Genomic DNA, 27,090 nt, shown 5'->3' with positions numbered 1-27,090 from the left:
TCCGGCCCCAGTCCTTGCCGGGAGGAAGCCGAGTTCAGCCCGGTCTTTCCTCTTCCAGAGAGGGAAATAAAAAGGAAAAAAAAAACCCAAAATTGTACTACGATAGAAGCCAAATCATTCCATTCGAGCACGAGGACTCCCAGCGCCGGTCACGGGATTCAACGCTTATACCTCTGCGGGAATTAAAAGTTTATTTTCCAAAAGGATGGAGGGACGGGGGCTCTCCCGCACCGGGAATTTCCTCTCCGGGGAGGGAGAGCCGGGGGCAGCGTGGAAGAAAAGCAGCAAGAAAACCCCAAATTTGCACCTTTCCCTACCTCCAAGCCTTTCACTTTTTGCCCCCCTCCTCCTTTTTAAGAGCTGAACCAGTTCCTCCCCCCTCCGACCCGCACGGAGCCCAGCACCAGCCAGTTTGCGAAACCCCTAAATCCATCCGATTTTGGGTGCTGGACCACTTTTGTCCTTACAGAGCCAGGTTATATATTATTTTTTTTAATTCCTCCCACCCAAACCACCCCCACCCCCCCCCCCCAGGCTGCAGGAAGCACCAACTCGCCTTCATCATTTTTGGGTTGGTTTGATGCAGAAAAATGCTCCTTCAGGGGATGGTTCATGCACCCCTCGGGGATGTGCTGGGGAGGGGGGGGGGAACGGACCTTCTCTTTGGGGTTTGTCCTCTCCTCCCGGGCTCTACCGCCACGTGCCCGGGGTGACACCGCAGCCCAGTGACCCCCCCTTACCCCCCCAGAAGGTGAAGAGCAGGAGAAGCATCTCTGCTCAACAGCATCTTCCTTCGAAGGGGCAGGGAAGGGGGGGGGGGGGGGGGGAGGGAAGGCCACCTTCCTGCTTTCCTCCTGCCTCCATCCCACCCCTCCCAGGCTTCCCAAGGATGGGGAGGGGGGGATTAAAAACCCGAGGGAGCCAGGGAGGGAAAGGGAAGGGACGTGGAGGAACAGGGGGGGCAGAGCCCCAGGTACCACAAGCCCCTCCCAAGACCTTACGGCATGTTCTAAGTGATTTTAAGTGTTGCCTTCTATTAATTTACAGCCCGGGGGGGGCAAGAAGGAGGCGTTTCTGCATTTTGCAGCTTCCAGGCTGATGGAAGAGCCAAAGCAAGAAAAAAAAAAAATCACCAAAAAAAAACCCACCAAAAAAAACCCAAATCCCAATATAAACTGGAGCTCAGGGAGCAAATAGTCTTCCTTCACCTGAGCCCGACCGCTCGGATGCTCGGCGCTGCCCCGTCTCGGAGGAAATCCCTCTCCTGCCAGAAAGAGCCACGAGAGTGAACTGAAGGCAGGAGCCCAAAACCAGAGCCAGAACAACCTGGTCGTGGATGAAGAAGAACGCGGAGAACGCGTCAAATCACAGCGTCACAGAACGCTATGGGGTTGGAAGGGACCTCTGGAGATCATCCAGTCCAACCCCCCCGGCCAGAGCAGGTCCCACCCAGAGCAGGTTGGATTCATCCAGGCGGGGTTTGGAATGTCTCCAGAGAAGGAGACCCCACCACCTCTCTGGGCAGCCTCTCCCAGGGCTCTGCCACCCTCAAAGTGAAGAAGTTCCTCCTCATGTTGAGATGGAACTTCCTAAGTTCAAGTTTGTGCCCGTTTCCTCTTGTCCTGTCACTGGGCACCGCTGGAAAAAGACTGGCCCCATCCTCCTGACCCCCCCCTCCCTTTAAGTATTTCTAGGCGTTGATCAGATCCCCCCTCAGTCTTCTCTTCTCCAGACTAAACAGCCCCAAGTCCCTCAGCCTTTCCTCCTAAGAGAGATGCTCCAGGCCCCTCAGCATCTTTGTAGCCCTTTGCTGTGCCCTCTCCAGCAGTTCCCTGTCCTTCTGGCACTGGGGAGCCCAGAACTGGACACAGGACTCCAGAAAAATCATTTTATACATTCAAAGTTTATATTTGGAACCAAAAAAAAAAAAAAAAAAAACAAAAAAAAAAAAGAAAAAAAGACAGAGAGAAAGGAGTAGAGGAATTAAGGAATTAAGATATTAAAAAAAGTAGCGCTGAATGAGGAAGCGGTAGCGGTCCCTCTGCCACGACAAAAAACCGCAACGACACACACACACACACACGTACACACGGAGGCGGAACGACGGCGAACGCCCACGGACTGTGATGTGCACCTCAGTTTGCTGGTGGAGAGAAAAGGGGACGCCTGAAGCACACCAAGGAAACGGCTGGAGGCGGCGGCATGGCTTGGATGGGAATCCTCCAACCGGAAAACAAGAGCGGTTCCTCCCCGTGTCTGCGTTGGCACATCCCTGAGTCACGTTCTCTCTCCTCTCCTTCAAAGTCAAGGGGTCCTAAAGGTGAAAACTGGAGGGGAGAATAAAAAAAAAAAAAAAAAAAAGGGGGAAGAGGGAAAAAGAGGGAGAGCATCGTCAGCCGGGGGGAGCCGCCGGGTGCTGCCCCCCTGCCCTGCGACCACCAACAGAGTTCACATGCCACGGTCCTCACCATCGGTCCTGGTTTGAGCGACACGGGACTGGTTTCTCCTCTAACGCTGGGGGAAAATGCACTTTCAGAAGACTCTGGTGTCTGAATTGGGGAAAATACTTACTTTCTCGCCAGCTCTGGGGTGCGGGGTTCAAGGTCTCAGGGTTTTCGAGGTGCGGGGACGAGGAGGAGCGAGACCCGGGCACTTGCCCCAATCCAACAGGGTTATTTCATACCATGAACGGCACATCCCATAGAAATTAGGGAGTTTGCTGAGGAATTCTCTCTCTCTCTCTCTCTCCCCCCCCTTGGTGGCTGGGAACCCCTTGCCCCGGTGCCGGAGCCCTGAGCCCTTCCCTCCCTCCCGAAGCCCCAGCGCTCGCAGGGTCCCACATTGGCTGTCCCTGCTGGGGGGGCGACCAGCCTCCTCCTCATGGAACGGGCTGGGGATGATCCTTGGGTGTTTTATATTGGTATCCGGATCAATTTTGGTTCTTTAGTGTTATTAATGTTAATTATTTAGCCTTATTCTATTAAACCTGTTTATATTTCAACCCTCGGGTTTCCTTGTTTTTCCCCAATTCCCCTTCCCGGGTGGGGAGGGCTCATCGGGTGATGGGATAATTGTCTAAACCACGACAAATTGTGGGTTCCTCAAGCCGTAACACCGCCTGCTCCCGGGGACGGGGCCAACGGCTCGGCGTTGCCGGCAAAAAGCCGGTGGGCACGTGCCATGGCTGGCTGAGGGGCACGGCCACGGCCACCGCCACACGGAGTCCCTCACCTCGTGTCCCCCCCCTGCCTTCAGAGCGTCTCCGTGTTCATGGTCAGAGCCTTCCACACCGTTGTTTTCGACATTTCATCCGAGATATTGATCTCCGAAGGATCAGTCCTGAAGGAAACATTTAGAAGGGTGGGAACTGATGCCACCGAGTCCCTTGGCGTCAGCAAGAGGAATTGGGGGGGGGTCTGGAGAACCAAAACTCGGCAGGTTTTGCTGGATGAGGAGTTTTCACAGAATCACAGGATCTTCATGGTTGGAAAGGACCCCTGAGACCACCGAGTCCAACCACACACACACACGAAAGACCCCCACAATCTCAGGCACCAGAGCGTGCCCTGAAGTGCCACCTCTACAGGCTTCTTAAATCCCTCCAGGGATGGTGACTCCACCACCTCCCTGGGCAGGCTGTTCCAGTGCCCGACCACCCTCTCAGGAAAGTCATTCTTCCCAAGATCCAATCTAAACCTCCCCTGCCCCAACTTCAGACCATTCCCTCTGCTCCTGTCGTTATTCCCTTGGGAGAAGAGGCCAACACCCACCTCTCTACACCCTCCTTCCAGGGAGTTGTAGAGGGCAATGAGGTCTCCCCTCAGCCTCCTCTTCTCCAAAGAGTTCCCTCAGCCTCTCCTCCTATGACTTGTTCTCCAGACCCCTCACCAGCTTGGTGGCTCTCCTCTGGACACGCTCCAGCATCTCAATGTCCTTCTCGGAGCGAGGAGCCCAGAACTGAACAACAGCACTCCAGGTGGCACCATCACTGCCCTACTCCTGCTGGCCACGCTGTTCTTGACACAGGCCAGGATGCCATCCGTTGGCCACCTTGGCCACCTGGGCACACTGCTGGCTCATGTTCAGCCGGCTGGCCACCAACACCCCCAGGTCCTTTTCTGCTGGGCAGCTTTCCAGCCGCTCTTCCCCAAACCTGTAGCGTCCATGGGGTTGTTGTGACCCAAATGCAGGACCCGGCACTTGGCCTTATTAAACCTCATCCCATTGGCCTTGGCCCATTGATCCAACCTCTCCAGGTCCCTCTGTAGAGCCTGCCGACCCTCAAGCAGATCAACACTCCCACCTAAGTTTGGTGTCATCTGCAACATCTGTCGTTTTGGGGGGACAAGCCAAGAGCCACACAGCTCCAGCACCGTGCAAAGGCTCTTGCTGGTGTTTAGCCCCAGAGAGGGCTCCTCAGGCCACCGCTGGTACAGATCAGGCCCACAACTCCTCGTTTTTAAGTCTGAGGATCTCCAAGGTACCATAAAATCACTGATAATGCAAATTTTTGGGGGGCAAACACGAGTTGTGCAGCCCCTCTGTTGGAGGGAACGCCCTGCCCATCACCATCCCTGACAGCACCTCGGTGGGACGCTCAATAAAGATACAAGTGGGGAAAATGGTGCCAAAAACCCTCAAATGAATCCCACCGGGGGGGGTCCTGGGGCCGGGTGGGACTTTACCTGTCGCTGCTTTGCTTTGGGATATCCATGTTGCTGGTCTTCCCCAGTTTCAGGCGAATTGAATTGGCGGCAGCAGCTTCCATCATCTTCTGGGACTCCTGACGTTAAAAAGGGCCAAATTAAGTCCTCTGGCTTTGATCAAATTATCAAAGTGATCAAACTATCTCTCTTTGATCAAAGGGGAGATAAATTAAACACCCAGCAAAACATCGCCCGTTGTGCTCTCCTGACCTTCTATTAGTGCAGGAAGGTGAAGACCTCTCACTCCAAACATTTTGAGGGGGTTAAAAAACACCACTATGAGCAAATCTTTAAATAATAATAATATTCATTATAAATGACTCATTTAAACGAATTATACCTCTAGTCAAGTGTTAAGCCCACTGCTAATTTAGGAAAAACAGGTTACGATGTGGGATGAGGGCTATCAGGATCTATTTCTATTGAGCTCTGATCTTCCCCCAACATTTAAAGTCAAACTGAGATGGAAACAGGCGACCTCAGAGCCCGAGGGAGGTGCCCCAGCCCAGCGTTACCTCTTCTTCTTTGGCTTCATTTTTGGCATCGTCCAACTTCTTCTTCTTGCTCTCTGGCATAAGGTCATCCAGAAAGCTGAGCTCTCGCTTGGAGAAGCAGAAATCCATCACTTTCCGGACAAAAACGAGAGCCAAAACCTTCACGAAGGAGAGGGAAGATGAGGTGAGGCCAGAGATGATGCTCCAAGGCTCCAAACCTCCCGCCGCCGAGCGGCACCGGCTCTTACCATCATGGGAAAGACGATGGCAGCGCGGGACACCTTGATGACCCAGAGGAGGACGAGGCAGACCAGCTGGATCATGGTGAACAAATGCACTTTCCGCAAAGGAACGTGCCGCAGGTAGATGAAATCCGGCTGGTGCTTGGCCGGCATCCAAAACAGCTTCAAACGATCAAAGAACTGCAAAAGAAAAAGGGAAAAGTCACCACCGTGGGGAACGGGGGAAGTTTCTGGCCCCGGGGAGACGTGGAGGGTGTTTTTAGGGTCTTCCTTGCAATGAGAAATCCCAGATCCCACAACATTCCTCCTGGGAGCACCTGTTTTCCCTCCGCTCCCTCCATAAAGCAGCTTGCCCAGGAGAGCTGCCCACCAAATTGCAATTATTCCACGTTATTCTAATTATCAGCATTTCCTCACCCAATGAATCCCTCAACGAGGATTCCCGCCAGTGGTAGAAACTGCCCTGAATTCCCCCGTTTTCCCATAACCAAACCCTGACCTGCCCTAAACCCCGCAACAGAGACCCTGCCTGCTCCTCCCAGCCCCACACACCTCCTCTGCCCCCACCAACCACCTTCTTACCCAAAATATTTAAAATATATATCATCGCTTGCTTTCAGAGAGGTTTTTTTTCCCCAAATCACCGCTTTTCTCCTGCTTCTCCGGAGACGAAATAGCAGGGAACCAACGTGCTGGAAAAGAGTCCCTACCTGAATTCCTCTCAGCGATGACACCCCCATGTAGAGAAAGACGCCGTAAAGCACAGGCATTGGTATGAACTGGGGGGGAAAAAGAGAATACAGTAATTTATTTTTTCTTTAATCACATTTTCGGCATCGCCTAAAATTGCCTAAAGCTTCCCAGTTTCCACAGGGATAGAGACGCGTCGGATTTGAACCACCGGCGATTTTGTGCGTGCGAGCGAGTGAATGCTCGGCTTCAGGCTGAACTTCTGAGTTGGGTTTCAGCAGAATAATCCTATTTTCCAGAAAGGCTGGAGGAAAATGGGTGATTTCACCCATTCTACCATATGCCACGTTCTGCGACGGCAAAAAAAAAAAAAAAACCTTTTCTACATATTCTTGTGGCAACACACAAAAGCCAAGCGCCTCCTTTTAGCCTAGAGATGGGATTATTTCGTGGGAGGAACACGCAAGGAAGCCCGTGGGGATGGTTCCAGTGTGTCCAGCTACTGGGAATGGCTGTTCCCCATGAGGGCGGGTGGGACTGAGAGACACCTGAAAACTAAAGCTCGTTTGCCTAGAGCCCACCAAAACGGGCTCTGAAGGGCTGGAAAGTGTAACCAAGGCTGGTTCCCACCATGGTCAAGCCTCAAGGCTTGGGATCTCCTCCTCCTCTGCTTCGCAAGCGCTCAGGCCTGGAGAGTGGGGACTATTCTTGTATAAACTCCCAAAAGTTCATGGTTTTGGGGTATTTTGCATTTTCTTGGCAATCCCAGGCACAAATCCAGGCTGGGCGGAGAATGGCTGGAGAGCAGCCCTGAGGAGAAAGACCTGGGAGTGCTTGTGGATGAGAAGCTCAACATGAGCTGGCAATGTGCACTGGTAGCCCAGAAAGCCAACCCCATCCAGCAGTGTGGCCAGCAGGGCTGGTGGGGGGGGAGGTTCCCCTCTGGGGAGACCCCCCCGCCCCAGTGCTACCTCCAGCTCTGGAGGTGTGGTGGCCCCACACCAACACCAGAAGAACATGGAGCTGTTGGAGCGGGGCCAGAGGAGGCCATGGAGATGCTGGGAGGGCTGGAGCCCCTCTGCTGTGAGGGGGGGCTGAGAGAGTTGGGGGGGTTCAGCCTGGAGAAGAGAAGGTTCCGGGGAGACCTTGGAGCCCCTTCCAGTGCCTAAAGGGGCTCCAAGGAAAGCTGGGGAGGGGGACTCTGGATCAGGGAGGGGAGCCATGGGACGAGGGGGAAGGGTTTGAGACTGAAAGAGGGGAGATTGAGCTGAGATGTGGGGAAGAACTTCTTTGCTGTCAGGGTGGTGAGAGCCTGGCCCAGGTTGCCCAGAGAAGCTGTGGCTGCCCCATCCCTGGAGGGGTTCAAGGCCAGGTTGGAGGGGGCTTGGAGCAACCTGGGCTGGTGGGAGGTGTCTCTGCCCAGGGCTGGGGGTGGCACTGGGGGAGCTTTAAGGTCCCTTTCAACCCAAACCAGTCAGTGATTCTATGATTCTATGATTCCTCTTACCTTTAACACCGACGTGAAGAAGACGGAGCAGCCCATGAGCACGAAGATCATCAAACCGGTGACTCTCTGCTCTTGTATCCCCAGAAATTTGCGTTGTTCTCCCGGAGCGGAGTGGCCGGACTCGACTTTGAGGCTGTTGACATGGGTGATGGACAGGACGGTCGCAGCCACGAACCAGGGCAGCCCCATCACCGAGCACACCCCCAGCATCACAGCCACCATGAAGAGGTCCAGGTGGTACCCACATCCTTTCTGGGGGAAGCAAAACACAGGGCAGAGTGTCCCACAGCACAAGAGCAAGGAGAATGTCGCGAGTCAGACTCAAACCCTACTTGAGCCCAAGTCACCTTCTTGAAAATTTAAAATAAGAATTGGAAATGAATGAGGATGTGCTCAGTCTTTGCTCAAAGAAAGCGGACAATTGTCCAGTTCTGGGCTCCCCAGTGCCAGAAGGACAGGGAACTGCTGGAGAGGGCACAGCAAAGGGCTACAAAGATGCTGAGGGGCCTGGAGCATCTCTCTTAGGAGGAAAGGCTGAGGGACTTGGGTATTTTCAGTCTGGAGAAGAGAAGACTGAGGGGGGATCTGATCAACGCCTCCAAATACTTAAAGGATGGGGGTCAGGAGGATGGGGCCAGTCTTTTTCCAGTGCTGCCCAGTGACAGGACAAGAGGAGACAGGCACAAACTGGGACATAAGAAGTTCCATCTAAACATAAGGAGGAACTTCTCCCCTGTGAGGGTGGCAGAGCCCTGGAAGAGGCTGCCCAGAGAGGTGGTGGGGTCTCCTTCTCTGGAGACATTCCAAACCCCCCTGGACACGTTCCTGTGGGACCTGCTCTGGGTGGGACCTGCTCTGGCCGGGGGTTGGACTGGATGATCTCCAGAGGTCCCTTCCAACCCCATAGCATTCTGTGATTCTGTGGATTTGGGGTGTTTGTGAGGTATCTACTTCTCAAAACCAAAAATTTACTATTTTTTCATTCATAAAGAAATTTCTACCACTTGCAAGGAAGACGTGACTCCAAGTTGTCCCTGGTGGCACGTCAAAATGATCCGTTCCCCCAGCTGCTGCTGACAGGTTAATACAAAAACGTGCTTCTCTACTGCTCTAAGATTAATTTGCTCCTCCGAAAGATTGCTCATCTGGACTCCCCTGTCACCATTAATCCAGGAGAGCATCCTACCACGCAGCCTGACATTTTCCCAAACCAACACCTTCACAAGGTATGTGGAACAGGAGCTTCTCCCCACACCTGCAGCCTGGAGCGGGTTGGGGACAGGGTGGTCCCTCGCAGCCCCTTACCTTCAGCTTGTGCTCCTTCCTGTTGACGATAACGGCAGTGATCTGCTGGTCCATGAATATCAAGATGGTGCAGAGCAGAGCCGGGATGAGCGCGGCCAACACTGTCCACCAAGGGTTGGGCCCGATGGGGTTGACGAACCACCCGCGGTCATCTCTGGTAGGCTGTGACAAAGGACACGCATCGGGATCAGCTCCCAGCCCAACCACTGCTCTGGCTTTGTCTTCTCCATCCCTGTCAGAGCACCTCCCAGCCCTGGCTCCATGTCACCCTCTCCCATGGGTGCCAGCATCCTCTTTGCAAGCACCTATAGATACTTCTCCTGTAGGTATCTGGTTTTGGAGCTGCCTTTTCCTTTCCAGAAGGAAACGATGCACTTGGAGGTGGAAGAGGAGATGGTACCACCACCAGCATCTCCTCCAGACTCAGCCCTGTCCTGCCCCAGCATCACCCTGGGACATCCCCAAGGGCTGAATCCAGCTCCGTGCCCAAACCCCCCATCACCTTGGGACATCCCCAAGGGCTGAATCCAGCTCCGTGCCCAAACCCCCCATCACCCTGGGACATGCCCAAGGGCTGAATCCAGCTCCGTGCCCAAACCCCCCATCACCTTGGGACATCCCCAAGGGCTGAATCCAGCTCCGTGCCCAAACCCCCCATCACCTTGGGACATCCTCAAGGGCTGAATCCAGCTCCGTGCCCAAACCCCCCATCACCTTGAACATATGGGGGACGTGGAGCTTCGGTGACGGGATCCCAATGCTGAAGTCAATGAGCACCATGACGACGATGGTGAGGAAAACAGCAAAGTCACTTATTGTGGACCGTATCTGGGGCAAGAAACCAGAGCTGAAAGGGGCCTCGCAAATGGGGCCAGAAAAGGGGATGGAAAAGTCAGGGACATCAACAACATTAAAGCCGGTTAACAAAATCCCACCACTCTGAGGACATGCAGCCAAATCCCCAGGTTAGGTACTGCTGCTGTGTTTGTCCCTGGGAGATCTGGTGTCAGACAATAAAAAAAAAAAAAAGTTTAATTAGGTGGAAAGGAGGTATTTTAATTCAAACCTTAGAAAACAAAATATTTAAAAAAGTAAGGAACCAGACGTCTGCCACTACAGCCAGGCTCACAGCCAAAAGGGGAATAAGGCACTGAGGTATCATTTGCTCCTCAAAAGGAAGAAACCGTGTCTTTTGTGTCTTTTTCTACGGGTTCTCCTCATTTGAATCAACTTTCCCCTTGAGCACAGAAGGCACAGAAGGTGGAAAACATGAAAAAACAACAACAACAACAAAAAAAACCCAACCCAACTTTGGAAGACCTGATTTCCCACTGCCTGAGCAAATCATGGCTCTGGGGCAGGTGGTGAGGGGGGTGGGAAACGCTGTGATCGTTTTGCAGTCGTGGAAAGGAGTGAGGGACATCCAAGCTTGGCCTTCAAGGTCAACATGTCCCAGCTTGACCACGCGGTGGCAAACACCGCTTAGCGCTCCAGGAAAGGCGTTTTTGAAGTGAGTGTGGAGCCCGCTGCCGGCCACCACCTTCTACCTACTCTGGTTGGGAAGTAACGGCTGGTTTTAAACTTCTTCAATAAGCTCGACAGGACAAAGGTGGAGAAGAAGAGGATGCAGCACCAGAAGAGGACGTTAGGGGCGTAGGGACCATCATGTCCACAGGCAGGTCCTCGAAACTCTCCATGCAAATTCCGACATTCCTGGGGAAACAGCATCAGGACACAAAGGCAGTGCACATGCAGCAAGGAAACCTTGGGACAACTTCAGGGGGGGTTGAGGACCTTGATCCAAGATCCATGACCTTGTAACTGCTGCTGCCGGTGGAGATTTATAATTAATGAGCAACAGCAGCAGCTGAACAAGTGACACATCGAACCAGGACGTGATCGAACTACACAGAGGAGAGCGGAGATGTGATGGGACACCCGACCCATGGCACATCCTCCAGCCGAACGGCAGGTATCCACGGCCTGAAGGAGACACCAGAGGGGAAGGAAACACTGGGAACTCTCGGGGATAGAAAAAGAGGAAACGGGGAAGGAGGGCTAAAACAACCAAGGTGGGAAAGGAGAAGAAACAAATTGTCCCTTCCGGGTGGAGGGCTCACAGGACACGGCCAAGAGGGGATGAAGAGGTCCATAAGAGCCTCCTGTCCTACGCCTGGGCTCTGCTTCCAGCAACAGCAGCCCAAGAAGATGCTCAGACATGCAAATTTATGCACGTACCTTCAGACAGTGCTGAGTAAGAAAGCAAGGCCTGGAGTTATTAGGAACCAATTAAGGGAGGTAATTACTACCTTCCAGCATGAACTTAAGTCCTCCAACTTCTACAATAATCAATGCACCCAGTTAACCTTCCTCCTGATCGGAAATACTATCCAGAGGATGACAGTTATTACCCACGACGTTGGGGACAAGGTGGAGTGGACAAGGTGGACTCTCCTTCCAGAACCAAGCGGGTTAACCACAAATTAGACCTAAGTGATGACTTTTCAGAGCAGCACCAGCACGGCTTGAAGCCCATCATCACCTGAAGGGCTCTGAGTTTTGCGCCACGTGAAATGTCCCCAGACCCCGTGGCACGAGGACGCTCGGGGCACTTACAGTCACCGTGAGGTTCTCCCAGGTGATGGCAGACACGTTGATCTTGTTGCTCTCCCAAAACCGCAGGGTTTCGTTGCTGGGATGGGCTGGTGCCTCACACTTACAGCTGGGAGGAGAGAAGCCAAGACAGGGGTAAGGGAAAGGCGATGGAGGCGCCACCCTGAGCTCCTGCCGAGGGGCAGAAGCATTTTAGGAGGCAAAAAAAAAAAAAACAACAACCAAACCACCCACTAGTAGATGGTGAGGAGGTCGAGCTTGCTGTGCATGTGCACTGGGTAGATCTCTCGCAGGTGGCTCAGCTTCTCCAGAGCCTCGTAGATGAAGATCATGCAGATGAGGGAGGCGAAGGCTTCCTCGGTGAAGCGGGTGATGTAGCAGACCAAGCAGCTGGCGTCGGTGGCCACCAGCACGACGCACAAGAAGGCGGTCCACAGCCCAATGCACCCCCGCAGGGAGAGATAGGAGAGCTTGTAGTCCCTGGGAAACCACCATGGAAGGAAGGGCTGAAAGGGCAGCGAGAGGCTCTGAGCCTCGTCTGCTTTCGGGGAAAGTTGGGAGCAATTTGGGAGCGCGTCGTCGAGGCTACGGATGGGAAATGCAGTTTCCGTGTATGGCTAGAGACAGCCTCGGGGCTGCGGCGCAGGGTGTGGACCCGCAGGAGGAGAGGCCAATTAGTTAATTATCATTATTTAACAATTAGCTTGTGTCAGCACCCGGGAGGCTAATTGAGGTCAGGTCCCTGTTGTGGAAGGTGGTGTTTTCCCACCTCGCCCCGATGCCCTAACACCGAAACCAGATGGTTTTCCACCCACATTGGGGCTTAATAAATTTAATTGCAATGAGGGTGGTTCAACTCACATCAAAGTCGCCCCAACCAAAAGACTGCCAGGGAAAATACCCATTTCACGTGAAAAGCTCCTACTTTTTCAATTAAAAAAAAAAAAAAAAATCATCAAAACTCAAAATGTTTGCACAGAAAACTATTTGGAGATTTGGGCGAAATGTATTTCCACTTCCAGCAAAAAATCATGCTGAAAAGGGCCTGGGTTTGTGCTCGGGGGAAAGAAAATCTTCCCTCATTCCCAAACCTGAGCGGTTTATCCCATCTTCCTTGCGCAGCCCGTCTTGGGCATCCACATCCTCATGGTTTCTCCTTCTCCCGCTGTTTTGCTTTAACCCCCAAAATCCCAAACCACCCCAAAACCCACAAATGACCCCAAAAACCCCAAACGACCCCAAAACCCACAAATGACCCCAAAAACCCCAAACGACCCCAATCCATCCTTCAGAGACCAAGAGCTCTTGCACCATCACACGCTAAAGCAGCCGCGTGCAATGGCTGTGCCACAGGAGCCAACTTGAATCTACCAACTACAACTAAGAAAAATAGAAGAAAAACATCTTTTCTCCATCACTGCCGCCTCCCGAAGGCTCCGGCAGCCCCTGGCCGCAGCTCCCCAGCCTTACTTGCAGAATTTGTAGAGGATCTTCTCGAAGACGAGGACGGGTCCGGTGCTGCCCAGGATGGTGAGGGGTTGCCCAGCGAAGAGGGAATAGACCACGCCGGTCATGGATGCGCCCAGCAGCGACTCCATGGCACTCTGCCCGGGGAAAAGAGGCGGCAGGGAGTAAATAAATCATAAAATAAAAAAAATAAAAAAAAACCCGAAGCGAATTCACAAGGACTTTTTGCATGAGTTCTACCCTCCCCTGCGTCACCCAAGGGAGGGGTGCTCACTATGTGGCCGTCGGTGGCCTCCCCCAGCAGCCCCCCGAAGGTGATGACGGGGGACATGCAGGCACAGTAGAGGAAGAGGAAGGACGCCAGACACTTCAGGCTCAGACCGTCCCGAAAGTCGCTCCAGAACCACGGGGCTTTTCGCTTCACGTCCAGGATCAAACCTCCAAAGAGCCTGGAGGAAGGAAAAAAAAAATATATATATATAAACCATTTTCTTCTAAATCCAGATGAAGTTTTCTTTGCTGCAGAAGGACAATCCCAAGCAAGGTGTAACTTCCATTGCTAAAAATAAGCAGGTTTCTTCTCCCATTTTATACCCAATAGAAACTGAGGAATAGAAACACCCAAAAAAAAAACAAAACAACCCAATGAAAAGAAAAAAGACCAAACCTGAGAGCCCATCCCTCTGACTGCAACAGTCCCTGGCTTTGAGAAGCAGCAGAGCTCTCCCTGGAGGGATTTACACATCTGCTTCCACCCCAAATCAAGCAAACCCCGGTGCGATGACGAGCCCAACTGCCCCCATCTCCCACCCGCCCGGCCCAGGGGACCGAGCTGGTGCCATGGAGCCCCTTCACTGAACCAACTGACCCCCACACCCTGCTAGAAAGGAGGTGCACGCCCAGATTTTAGAGGCAAACAGTAAAAAAAGACCCCAAATTGTTAAAGCTCACACCTTCCTGTCCGCTCCAGCTCAGGTCCGCTGTGTTTCTCCGGCTTGCTGTGAGACGCGCTGTCGTCGAGAGCTCCGGGCGTCTTCCTTTTTTTCTGTTAAAATGGAAATAAGATAAAGATACGGATTTGGAACCACTGGCTTGTTTTTCCTTCTGGTCTGGGTACATGACTTGTGAGTTTGGGTCCCTGGCCAGCACCCCCAGAGTCACAGAATGCTATGGGGTTGGAAGGGACCTCTGGAGATCATCCAGTCCAACCCCCGGCCAGAGCAGGTCCCACCCAGAGCAGGTTGGATTCGTCCGGGGGGGTCTGGAATGTCTCCAGAGATGGAGACCCCACCACCTCTCTGGGCATCCTCTTCCAGGGCTCAAAGTGAAAAAGTTCCTCCTCATGTTGAGATGGAACTTCTAGCCGCGCTAGAACCCCCAGCCCCGCTGTCCTCCTGCCCGTCCCCCTCCTCCGCCGCAGCACCCACCTGCGAAGGGACGTTTTTGGGGGGCTCGATTCGGATTGATGGATCCCACTCTCCCGGCGGCAGGACCGTGACCTGATCCAGAAACTCATCGATGCCGGCCACCAGGTCAGCCCGGTCCTTGGCTTTGTAGGCAACGTCATGGAAAACCTGCCGATGGGAGACAACCCGGTGAGAGGACAACCCATCGCCGACGTCCAACGCAGTGCAACCAGCTCTTGGCTAAACCCGAGATAATTATCCCCAAATTTCCTGTTGGAAACAGCAGGGAATATTCCCCCCAAAGGCAAAAATCTGCATATCGTGGTATTTGTAATCATCTCCACGAGGCTCCCGTTCCCAAAAAACAGCCTTTTGCCTAAAGAGGAGAAGTTCCACTGGCCCTGGCAATGCCACCACTGGGGACAGGGTGCTGGGGACCCTGGGGAGAAGGATGGGGTGCAGGATGGCACCCCAGGTGGGATTTTAGCCCTCCTGCGGACATCTGGGGCAGCAAATCCTCTTCCTCACGGCTACGGAGACAGGGAGAGGTGAAGAAAGCCAAAAAAATGACCCAGAGATATCTCTTAATCTCATCACACCTCGTCCGTCATGATGGTGGCCATGGACCTGCCGATCTCATGGTACTGATGGGCTTTTCCTTCCGGTCCAAGCAAAACGAAGAGGAACCTGGGCAAGGAAAATCAAATGAGAGAGAAGAACGTGCCCTTGCTCAAAGGGCACCCCAGGAAATCCCCAGGGCCCCCCAGCCCAGAGCACGGCTCGAGAGGGGACACACAGGCTCATCCACTCCGGTGGCAAGTTTGAAATGCATCAAAAACTGCTGCAAATTTAATTTTTGGGCCAACTTGCATTAAAATTGAACTTAAAAGCTACAGCAGGGAAGGGAGAAACGAAGGCAAGAAGATGGGGGTGGGAGAAAGGCGCTTGCTCCCACTGGCCTTGCTCCCTTGGGACGCCCAATTTGATGGTTTGTCGGGTGGGTTTTTATTTCAAATAACAACTTTTGCGCTTCTCATTCGGACCTTGTTGGGATGGGAACTTCCGTCATGCCCGGCAGGAGGACGGCCGGGGTCAGGCGGACGAACGCCACGATGGGCTGGCGGAGGAAATCCAGCTCTCCCACGAGCACGTTGGAGGCTTCAGCCCCGACGGGAATTTTCTTCATGAAGTGCAGCTCCGCCTGGGCACGAGAATCATAGAATCACAGAATCATAGAATGGTCAGAGTTGGAAGGGACCTTAAAGATCATCGAGTTCCAACCCCCCTGCCCCGGGCAGGGACACCTCCACCAGAGCAGGTTGCTCCAAGCCCCATCCAGCCTGGCCTTGAACACTTCCAGGGATGGGGCATCCACAACTTCCCTGGGCAACCTGTTCCAGTGCCTCACCACCCTCACAGGAAAGAATTTCCTCCTAATATCTAATCTCAATCTCCCCTCTTCCAATTTAAAACCGTTACCCCTCGTCCTGTCACTACATCTCCTGACAAAGAGTCCCTCTCCGGCTCTCCTGTAGCTCCCTTCAGATATTGGAAGGCTGCTGTGAGGTCTCCCCGGAGCCTTCTCTTCTCCAGGCTGAACAAGAAGGGGGTTTTCAGGCCATGACCCCAAAAAAGCAAAGCCCACGGCGCCCTGCAGCACGCTCTGCAGCCACGTCTGCGAGAGCAAATCTGGCCTGAAAGGGGTAAAAAAGCTACGAGTGTCTCACCTTGCTTAGATCCATCGCGTTGGTGTCCTGGGTCATCCCATTCTTAGCTTCTATAGTGGTGGGAGAAGGATGAGGAGTGAGTGTTTGGGCTGGTAGGAAAGAGGAAGAAGCTCAGAAAGACGGGCAAGGAGCAATTGGGACAATTCTCCTTTGCCAGGACAAGTCTAATGAGGCCAAAGCCCCACAAGAACCCTTTCCTGGGGCTAAAGCCTGGCAGAAACCTTCACCTGGTGCCAAAGACCCACAGGAACCCTCTCCTGTTGCCAAAGCCCTTCAGAAGCCCTCACCTGGCTTGTCGAGGGGGTGCAGGTCCAACTGCTTCTTGCTCACATCAGCAAATGAGCGGACGATGGGGAGAAGGTTGTTCCTTTTCCTCTCGTTCTGATGGTGGTGCTTCTTCAGAAGGACTTCTCGAACTTTGGCCCGCGTGCAGTCGTCGAACTCCGGGGACTGCTCCTGCTGGCCCAGGATCAGATCTGGGGATGGCGAAGGGAAACGAAGCCGTTAGAGCAGAGACAACCCCAACTCCCGACGCTCGAAGCCCCCGGGGAAGGCTCAGCCTTGCTTTGGCAAAATGTTTAAATACAGTTCAGCCTCGGCGGCGAAAGCAAGAATTTTCTTCAGCTAAAAGCCATCACCGAAGTGATGGCTTTTATTCCTCACTCCCCTAAGACAATTATTTCCCGTTCTAAATAATGCCATTTTCTTGCCCGGTCTGGCTTTTCCGTCTGTCTCTTCACATTTAACTGAATTAGAAGCCCAGACTTTCCCGGAGTCTCCTTTGCCGAGCGACTGTAATTTGCCGAGCCCGGGAAGGGATGTGCTACAAAGGGCTCCGATTTCTCCAGCTCCTGAAAGGGCTGCACGGAGACCTGCCAGCCATGGAGAAATTCCTCCAAAGCTGCTTTCGCAACTCACTTCAATTCTCTTCCCCGCACAAATACGCCCCTTGGTCACCTGCCAGATAAACCCTGCCTTTAAAACTCTTAAATCTGGGATATTAAGGCAACAGTAAAAGAAAAAAAAGAACGCGAGGAAATGGCTTGTAATAAATAGTTTATTTAAGGAGGATTTTGCTCTTATGCAGAATCCACATTTCTAAGAGCAGCCTCCTAAGTCCTGACACTTTCTGGCTGGAGGATATTCTCTAATCGCTTCTCTAAGCCCCCCAAATTGCCTTCAAAAGGACCCCACGTTGGAAGAAGAAGCTGGTGTGACTGTAGCACGCCCAGTCTACACCCAAAACCAATTTAAAAACACGGCGGGACTTGTGGAAAAGGAGGTGCCATCGGGGCAGGGTTTCACAGAGTCACAGAATGATACGGGGTTGGAAGGGACCTCTGGAGATCATCTAGTCCAACCCCTCTTCCAGAGCAGGTCCCACCCAGAGCAGGTCCCACAGGAACGTGTCCAGGCAGGTTTGGAATGTCTCCAGAGAAGGAGACTCCACCACCTCCCTGGACAACCTATAGGTTTGAGAAGGAGACCCCACCACCCCCCTGGGAAGCCTGTAGGTTTGAGAAGGAGACCCCACCACCCCCCTGGGCAAACCCTGTAGGTTTGATTCGGGAGTGAAGGGCACCGTGGGAAATGGAGCCGGGCCGTTCCCGGAGGGATGCAACGCCCGCGGTACCTGCAATCTCTTCGATGCTGTTGGCACAGATGTCCAGCAGCACCGTCCCGTTGATGACGCAGCTCCTCAGCTCGAAGAGGCTGTGCAAGGACAGCGTGGCCACGTAGGGCTTGCTCCAGCGCTCGCCGCCGTCTTCCACGTCCTCCTCAAACTTCAGCCACCTGAGGACACGGGGGCACGATCAGCCCCCTCGCAAGAGGAACGGCCTCAGCCCTGCAAACCCTCTGACAGAGCTACGGGGGAGGAAGAGGAGAAGGCTCCTCACGTCGGCAACTGCAGCTGCAAGAGCTTTGCGTCCCCGCGAGCAGAAGGCAGAGCCCGCGGGTGCCGCCGGAGTGGGCGGCAGGGATTCACCTGGCCGTTTCCTTCCACTCGGCGTCTTCGCCCTCTTTCAGGCAGATCTCATCCAGCTCGGTGAACAAGTCGTGGGGAACGTGCTGCTCGTCCTCCTCGGTCCCCAAGATGAACTGCACCCGCTGGGACGGGGTGTCTGGGGGCAGAAGACAAAGCCCCGGCCCCTTATCACGCCTGAATTCGGTCCGTCACGCTCACACGCAACGTGGCCATCGACTGGGCACCAGTTCAGCCCTAAACAGGGGGCTGGCCCCTCTGTCTGGGGTCTGTCCCAGCTCCCACAGAGCCACGGAGAAGGAGAAGCATCTATTCCACCTCTGCAGAAGGATGGGCTGCTTTCCCTCCCCCCATTTTCATTTTTAAAGCCAGGATCCCTCTAAGGAAGAGGAGCCTAAAGCCATTACGCGTTTAACCGCCTTTAAAAAAAAAAAAATAAATAAATGAGAAAATGCATCTAACTGCCTTTAAAAAAAAAATAAAATATAAATGAGAAAAATTTTGCTAAGTAATGCAACTTTCCCTCGGAAAACCAGCAAACCACACGGAGCTGCTGGCAGAAGACCCCCCCCCGGCGCCCACAGAGCCCCGAGTCGAGGGAAGGCTGCGGAGGGACTTACACTGGAAACCCTGCTCCGTGGGGGCAGCATCCTTCTCCCGCTCCCGTTTCCGATGCTTCTGGCTGTGGGGCCGGTGGTGCCGGTGGCTTTGCCTCACCAGCGGCATCCGCACGCCCACGTAGAGGGTCCGGTGCCCTGGGGGAAAGCAGCGTTCCCATCACTCTCCATATCCCGGAGACGGTCGACGCGGACGCCACGGTTAAACCAGTGCAGCCACCCCAGGAGGAAACCCCAACTTCATCCGATTTTATTTTCCCTGGATCCCTAAAAATACCCTTCTTTTTTTTGTTTCCCAGCCCACTTTCCTCGAACTTCAGAGCAACAACAAGCGGTGGCTCCGGGTCACCTAAAAGCGCTCGGAAAATACCCAACCTCTCCTCGAATCCCGGCTTCGGCTGGACAACGCTCAGACTCGCTCATTAAGCAGCGAGAGAAGGTAATTATTTTTTTTAAATCCTTGTGTGGCGCAAGGCGACACGAGAAGGTCGAACCAGCCCCGTGATAATGAACTCCAGAACACACCAAAAAAAAAAATTAAAGAAAGAGAGAAAATCACAACCCTGCATCTGCCGCCATCGAATTATTCTCCTGACCTCCCCAAGCCCAAAGAGCAGCCTCTGGGAGAAAATAAACCCTGAATTATCCAGCTTCGGGGCTAAAACTCACACCACGGTCATCAGGGAGGAGGGAGTTCCTTTTGTTTAAAGGCCATAATATTAAAAATATGCGTAAACAGCTGCTTATTTATTTAGAAGGAGGCCCCATCTTGTCACATGTGAGGGATGCTGCGGGGACTTTGTGGTGGTGGCCCCTCTCCCGAGGTCTCACCTTCCAGCTCCTCCTTCTCATAGTGAATATTGACAACGTTGCTCGTTCTTCCCTGGTCGATCACCGCCTCCTCGTCCTGCCTCTGCTCAGCAAGGAGGAGAAGGTAAAAGTTGGGGCTGGGTGTGGGGAGATCCCTTACGTGCTCCCCCCCCAGCCATCACCCACCCCCTCGTCCACGCGAGTCCAGGAGCATCACACCTCTACGTGCCTCCTCCTCCAGGCACGACCCTAAAAACGCGGACTTTTAGGTGGGTTTTTTCCCCGTTCCCAAATAAAACCACCCGTAGCATCACCTATATGGTACACAATATCAGCCTGGAATTATCTACTGCAGGGGGAGAGGGTGGAGTGTTTCACACCAAAAAAAAACCCCACAACCCCTATTTTCTTTGTTCTCGTGGTTCCTTTGTAAAAATTAGGAAAAAAAAAAAAAAAAAAAAAAAAGGGGAGGAGGGAAAGGTGGGGGGGAGGGATTTCCAAATTGGGGGAAAAAAAAAACCCAGCACTACACTTTTGATCAGAGTTTTCAGCCTCCAAACGATATATAAGTGATAAGTGATACCTGCAGGACTCACTAGATGGCACTTGGCCACAGCACATGGCCACCAACCGACCTCCAAAGGCCCTCAAGAACCTGTCAAGGGCGAAGCATCATCTCCAGCCCCACCAGGCTGGAGCTCCTCTTGCTCCAAGCTCCTTTTCCGACAGAAGAAAACCTGATTTTTTTTTTTCCCCCCCTCGCAAAAGCCAAGGGCTGAGAGTTAACACCTTCCTTGGCTGCAACGCTGCCGCCGCCAGCGCTGCAGGAAGAACATCTCTGCCTTAAAAGCCGAAGGAGAAGCTCCAGGAGAAGCAGAAATAAGTCTTTTTGCTTCTCTTTTCCCCTTGCCCCCACAGGGCCGGGAAGGGAAATACCGGGATTACAGCACCCAAAGAAATAAAACCCAACCGCGGCTCCGGAAGGGCCTCCGGGAAACACTTGGCATCTTTTTTTCCCCTTCTTCGGGCTGCACTTTTAATTGCTACAGAAGTCTTAAATACTCCAAAAAACACATCACCGCCAGCCTTTTTCTCCTTCCTTTCCTGCACGGACAGTAAGGGATCCAAGAAATCCAAAATCCATTCCACCACGGGAAGAGAAACTCCTGCGAAGCCCGAACACCCGTCGGTTTTCCATCCGTTTTCAAATTATTCCTTAATTAAAGGGGAAGGTTTGGGAGGATGGAATGGCTGAGGTTCGTCTTCGCAAACCCCTCGCCGTCATCAGAGCGACCAAAAAAAACTCTTTAAAGTTAAAAAAAAAAAAAAATCTACTGAGATTCACACCCCATTTCTCGAGACCGAAGTCAGAAGAAGAGGAAAACACCCCAAAAACACCCCCAAAAGTGGTGGGATGAAACTCCAGAAGCCAGAGCTGGGAAACAGCCCAGAACAACCCAAACTGTCATTTTCCCGTCAAACTCCACAAAAAGCCATTAAAAAAATAGAGAATAAATAAATTAATATGGTTTAAGACGCAAATGCCGGCGGGAAATCGGCTTTTTATGCCCCAAATTCCTGCTCCGAGCAAAGAGCATCACCCGCCGGGTGGCAGCGATGGTCGGTGCCCCCCGCTCCCCCCGGTTAATTTGAGGAGGAAGAGGAAAAATGGCTATTTGAATAAAATCCCAATTTGAACAAAATCCCAATTTGAATAAAATCCCAATTAAAATAAAACCGCAACTTAAAATCGCAATTGAAATAAAACTGCAATTCAAAATCGCAATGGAAATAAAACCACAATTGAAATAAAATTGCAACTCAAAATCGCAATTCAAAATCGCAATTTAAATAAAATCCCAATTTAAAGAAACTCGCAAATTAAATACAACGGCAATTAAAAGAAAAGTGCAATTCAAATAAAAACGCAACTGAAAAATGCAACTGAAAAATGCAACTTAAAAGCGCAATTGAAATAAAATTGCAATTCGAAATCGCAACTGAAATAAAATCGCAACTTAAAATCGCAATTCAAAACCCCAATTTAAACAAAATCCCAATTTTTAAGTACGAGGGCAATTAAAAGAAAAGTGCAATTCAAATAAAAACGCAGCTGAAAAACGCAACCTGGAATCTCAATTGAAATAAAATCACAACTTAAATATAAAATCTCAACTGAAATAAAATCGCAATTGAAATAAAATCGCAATTCAAAACTGGAACTGAAATAAAATGGCAATTTGAAATCGCAACTTAAAATCGCAACTGAAATAAAATCGCACCTTAAAATCACACTTCAAATAAAATCATAATTTAAATGAAATCACAACTTAAAATCGCAATTCAAATAAAACCGCAATTCAAAATCACAATTGAAATAAAATCCCAACTTAAAGAAAATGGCAATTTAAATAAATTCAGAATTTCAAGAAAATCGCCGTTTCAATACATCCCAAGCTTTAGTGCGTTACGGGGGGGGTCGGAGTGGGAATAACTTTGCCCCCCCCCGCTTCCACCTGCCCCCGACAGGGCACAATTATCCCCCCTCCCCTCACTCCCCCCCCCCCATCCTTCCGTGCTGCCGGTGGGATTTTGGGGAGATTTCCCCCGGTTTCGGGGACGCCCAGCCCCTCGGCGCAGCCCCGGCCGCCAGACCTGTAACTCTTCCAGGAGCGTCATTTTGCGACCCCCCTCCCAGGCGTCGGCGACCGCATTTTGGGGACAATTGAGCCCCCGGATCGAGCTGGGGACCAGTTCCGCGCCCTCCCCCCGCCCCCCGCAGCCCAGTGGCTCCCAGTCCCCACCGACCCCCAGTAAACAAACGGTGACCGGTGATGGAATCGGAATCTTTGGGGGCGCAACCAGGGAGTTACTTAACGCCCCGAAACTCTTCCCGCTTGGAAAACTCAGCGGATGGGGAGGAAAAAAAAAAAAACAAAAAAACCAAACCAAAAAAACCCCAAATAACAGCTCTTTTTTGAGGAAAAACTCTCCGGAATAGAGAAACGGGGTGGAAAAGCTGCATCCCGCCGGGGGAAAAGGCATAACGAGAGTTGGGGAGTATCCGGAGGCACAAACACAGGCAGGGGGCAAAGCTTTGGGGAAATAGATGGGATTTTTATCAAAATTTCCTGCAAAAAAAAATCAGGGAGTTTCGGGAAAGGTCCTGGCTCTGGCGCTTGGATAAACCCCCGTCAGCCAGACCAAATGTCCGGATAAACCACGGGGTTTGGGTTTTTTTTTTTTCCCCTCTCCAGCTCTCTCCGGCCCCGTTTTTCTTTCCCCAGCCCAGCTAATCCGTCATTTCCAGCCTGGAAATTAATTTGCTGGTAACGAACTTCCTCTCCCGGCGCCGCCGGGCACGAAGGTTAAACGGCCCGGCCGGATGGAAACCTGTCACGGGCTGGAAAATAACACGGCGGAGGAAGGTGACACCCAGCTCCGATGGGTGAAAATCCCATCGGGATTCCCGCTCGCATCCCTGCTTTTTTTTAATTGAGTATTAAAGCTTCGGGAGCAAAAAAAAAAAAACCAAAAAACGGGAGGAAAGAGGAGAAGAGGGTCCGTGGGAAGATGCTGGGAGCATCCCATCGCCCTTCCCCGGCCACGGCTGCATCCCCGAAATCCCAGCAAACCTCGGGCAGAGGAAAAGGGCCCCAGTTAAACCTCTCTCCCTCCCAGTTAGACCACTCAAACAGACTGGGAAGGGTTATTCCATTGAGGAAATGTAAGGATTTAATAAGTCTATGGGATCAGTGGATCCATGGGCTTGGGATGGGATGGAGCGGGAAGGAGAGATGCCATGGTAGCATCCCCAAAATCCCAGCAAACCTCAGGCAGAGGAAAAGGGCCCCAGTTAAACCTCTCTCCCTCCCAGTTAGAGCCTCAAACAGACTGGGAGGGGGTTATTCCATTGAGGAAATGTAAGGATTTAATAAGTCTATAGGATCAGTGGATCCATGGGCTTGGAATGGGATGGAGCAGGAAGGAGAGATGCCACGGCAGCATCCCCGAAATCCCAGCAAACCTCAGGCAAAGGGCCCCATAAAACTCCCTCCCTCCCAGTTAGACCACTCAAATGGACTGGGAAGGGTTATTCCATTGAGGAAATTTGAGGATTTAATAAGTCTATGGGATCAGTGGATCCAGGGGCTTGGGATGGAGCAGGAAGGGAGATGCCACGGCAGCATCCCCGAAATCCCAGCAGAGAAAAAGGGCCCCACCTAAACCTCTCTCCCTCCCAGTTAGACCACTCAAACAGACTGGGAGGGGGTTATTCCATTGAGGAATTTAAGAATTTAACAGGTCTATGGGATCAGTGGATCCCTGGGCTTGGAATGGAGCAGGAAGGGAGATGCCACTTGCAGCATCCCCAAAATCCCAGCAAGCCTCGGGTAGAGGAAAAGGGCCCCACTTCAAACTCTCTCCCTCCCAGTTAGACCATTCAAATGGACTGGGAGGGATTATTCCATTGAGGAAATTTGAGGATTTAATAAGTCTATGGGATCAGTGGATCCATGGGCTTGGGATGGAGCAGGAAGGGAGATGCCACGGCAGCATCCCCAAAATCCCAGCAGAGAAAAAGGGCCCCACCTAAACCTCTCTCCCTCCCAGTTAGACCACTCAAATGGACTGGGAGGGATTATTCCACTGAGGAAATTCAAGGATTTAACAGCTCTTTGGGATCAGGGGATCCATGGGCTTGGGATGGGATGGAGCAGGAAGGAGAGATGCCTCCGGAAAGCAAATTCTCCCGTCCCGGGATGGGTACCAGCCCTCGCGGAGGCTTCGCCTTCCCTCTTTGTCCTTCTCGGCGGCTGCCAAGCGCCTGGAAAACATCAAACCCTCGCCACCCGGCCGGGAAAGGGGGACGCTGCCGAGCCCTGCCTGCCTCGGCCGGGAGCTTTGGAGCAGAGGGGGTTGTTCCGCTCCGCTATTTTCGAAGCGCGAAGCTCCGGCTGGCGGCTTCCAAACCGGTTTTGTCGGGAGGCTGAAAGTAATTAGTGCCAGTAAAAACGAACTCGGAAATCGCTGGGGCAAAGGAGGAAAAGCCCGTTTCGAACCCCTTCCTGTCACAAGCTCGGTGCATCCCGAGAAATCCCGAGAAAATCCCCCTCCATCCTGAGAAAACTCCCCCAAATTAGTATTTTGCCGTGATTTTTTTTCATCCCAGCAGGAAAAAGAGGGATTTTTGGGGTGTCCTGCCTCAATTTACCTGTCTCGGCGCAACTCTTCTGGTTGAGAAAGACAAATCTTTCCCTGGGGAAGCTTTGGTGTCATTGAGGATGAGGAAGAGCACGAAGCAGAAGGTCGGCTCTGGCTTTGAGTCCTCCCGGTGCCGGGGGAGGCCGAAAGCATCGGGGGAGCAGGGGAACCTCCCGCCCCCCTCCCCTCGACACGAGCAGGACAGGCCACCAGCAGCAGGAGGGAGGATTAATGTAATTAATAACGCTAATCCCGGTGTTATAGTGGGATGAGGGGCCAAATGGGGGGAGCAAGGGGGGGCTGCTCTGGTGGCGCAGCAGGAGACCCCCCCTTCCTCACCCCCCTCCGTCTCCATCCCACCCGGATGAAGCCACCGTCCCCACGGCTCCCTCCTTTGCTTTGTTGGGGGTCAGCACCGTGTGTGTGTGTCCCCCCCACGGGGACCCCTCCGGCTCCTGAGCCAGGATCTGGGAGGGGACAGGTCTCCGGAGACCCCCCCAAAATTGGGGGGGACACACAGGTGACAGCCGAGCATCACCGGGACGTGACTGTCACCCCTTGCTGGCCGAGCCGTAAATTCCTTTCACTCTTTCCCGTGAGCTGTAATTTCAGGGCAGATTAATTAATTCCCCACCACCCAGAGCAGCCCCTCCAGCCGGGTCCCATGGGTGCAGTATGGGGGGGGGGAGAGGCGGGGTCGGACAGGCCCTCCCCTGGGGACAAGGGGATGCTGAAAGAGGGGGGACCACCCAGCTGCCTCCTGCCTGCACCCCAGCACATCCCTGCAAGCGCCCGGTGGGGACAATCCCTGAGGTGACCGGGTGGTGGGGGGCTCTGCGGGGACAGTGGCCTTTGTGTCCCGTCCCCCGTCCCCCCCCCCCCCACCTCCAAAGGGCCGCAGCGTCACCAAGGGGTCACATCTAGATGCGGAGGAGGGGACAAGGCGGGGGGGCCCGGCGGGGAGCCCCCCAACAGGCATCGCCCAGGTGCCTTCCTCCCCTCCTCGCATCCCTCCCGCACCCACCTTGGGCACCCCTTGGCCCCCCCCACCCCCCCGCTTTGTGCCCCCGCCCCCTCCGCCTTGCAGATGCCTTGCTGATGCCTTGCCCCCCCCCCTCAGAGGCCTGGCCCCCACCTTTGCACACACCCCAGCACCCCATTTTACATACACCTACCACCCCATTACCCCCCCAAACCTTGCAGATGCCCTTCACACGCCCCTTATATTCCCCCCCCCCCGCACCCCCCCGTGCAGATGCCTTGCCTCCCCCATGCCCCTCCACCCCCAGCTCTCCCCATCGTCCCCGTCCCCCCCCCGCCATCGGAAATGCCGCAGTGAGCAGCCACGGAGCATCCTCCGGCCGCATCGGGGGTACCGGGCATCCCACCCCCCCACACCCCCCCCCCGCCGCCGCCGCCCCCCCACACCCCCCCCACCTGGTAGCTGAGGATCCCATCGGGCTCGTTGCTGCCGGCGGGCATGGCTGGGCCGGGGTTGGGGGGGGGGGGCCGGGCTCCCCCCCCGGGGCTGGGGCCAGGGGGGGCCGCCGCCGGCTGCAGCCCCGGTGCCGCTCACACCGGCTCCACCATCTCCCGGAGCCGGGGCCAGACCCCGCCCAGGACCGGGAGGAGGCGGCGGGCGGAGGGAGGGAGGGAGGGAGGGAGGAGGCAGGACCGGGGAGGGATGGGGGGGGGACCGGGGGGCAGCGCCCGGCCAGGGAACGGCGGCCCCGCTTCGGTAGTCACACACCCCCCCCCCCCCACCAGCATCCTCCCCCCGGCTCCTCCAGCATCATCCTCCCGGGCCCCTCCAGCATCATCCACACACCCCCCCGCCATCCCCTCCAGCATCTTAGTGGCCCCCCCTACAGAAACATCCCCCCCCCCGCACTGATCCCCACCAGCATCTTAAGTGTACCCCCTTCAGAGTCATCCCCCCCCCAGCCCCTTCCAGCATCACCCCCCACAGTTCCTCTCCAGCAGCACCCCCAAATCCCCCTCCAGCAGCATCCCCCCTTATGCCCCTCCAGCAGCCCCCCCAAATCCCCCTCCAGCAGCACCCCCCCCTTATGCCCCTCCAGCGTCACCCCCACATCCCCCTCCAGCAGCACCCCCAAATCCCCCTCCAGCAGCACCCCATGACGGTTCCCCACCAGTATCATCCCCCCTTGCCCCCCTCCAGCATCCCCCCCAGATCCCCTCCAGCATCACCCCCTAATCTCCCTCCAGCGGCCCCCCCTTATCCACCTCCAGCATCACCCCCCCCCCTTAGTTCCCCTCCAGCATCAGCCCCTAATCCCTTTCCAACAGCCCCTTC

General features: G+C 53.8%; 1 protein-coding gene across 1 annotated transcript; it reads right to left on the bottom strand.

The window, feature by feature from the left end:
- Nucleotides 1-3,251: 3,251 nt before the first annotated feature.
- On the bottom strand, nt 3,252-26,255 carry SLC4A8 (solute carrier family 4 member 8). Its single transcript, XM_074164922.1, has 24 exons — nt 26,211-26,255; nt 19,590-19,671; nt 18,762-18,896; nt 18,145-18,280; nt 17,791-17,951; nt 16,445-16,633; nt 16,158-16,246; nt 15,474-15,631; nt 15,030-15,117; nt 14,452-14,598; nt 13,978-14,069; nt 13,299-13,473; nt 13,028-13,161; nt 11,792-12,037; nt 11,561-11,666; nt 10,496-10,657; nt 9,659-9,772; nt 8,945-9,106; nt 7,640-7,891; nt 6,153-6,221; nt 5,449-5,622; nt 5,222-5,359; nt 4,686-4,783; nt 3,252-3,339 (listed from the first exon to the last, which is right to left on the bottom strand). The coding sequence occupies exons 1-24, from the start codon at nt 26,253-26,255 to the stop codon at nt 3,252-3,254; spliced, it is 3,240 nt and encodes a 1,079-aa protein (XP_074021023.1).
- Nucleotides 26,256-27,090: the final 835 nt, after the last annotated feature.

The sequence above is a fragment of the Numenius arquata genome, chromosome 29, assembly GCF_964106895.1.
Source record: "Numenius arquata chromosome 29, bNumArq3.hap1.1, whole genome shotgun sequence".
NCBI classification, from domain to species: Eukaryota; Metazoa; Chordata; class Aves; order Charadriiformes; family Scolopacidae; genus Numenius; species Numenius arquata.
The sequence above is the reverse complement of the archived record's forward strand: the minus strand, read 5'-3'. Positions and strand labels throughout refer to the sequence as shown.

Coding starts and splice junctions, on each gene's coding strand:
- SLC4A8 (XM_074164922.1), bottom strand. CDS start 26,255: ATGCCCGCCGGCAGCAACGAGCCCGATGGGATCCTCAGCTACCAG. Junction 9,773..10,495: donor GCCGTTACTTCCCAACCAGA/GTAGGTAGAAGG, acceptor TTCTTGCCCCAG/ATACGGTCCACAATAAGTGA. Junction 5,360..5,448: donor CCATCGTCTTTCCCATGATG/GTAAGAGCCGGT, acceptor TCCTTCGTGAAG/GTTTTGGCTCTCGTTTTTGT.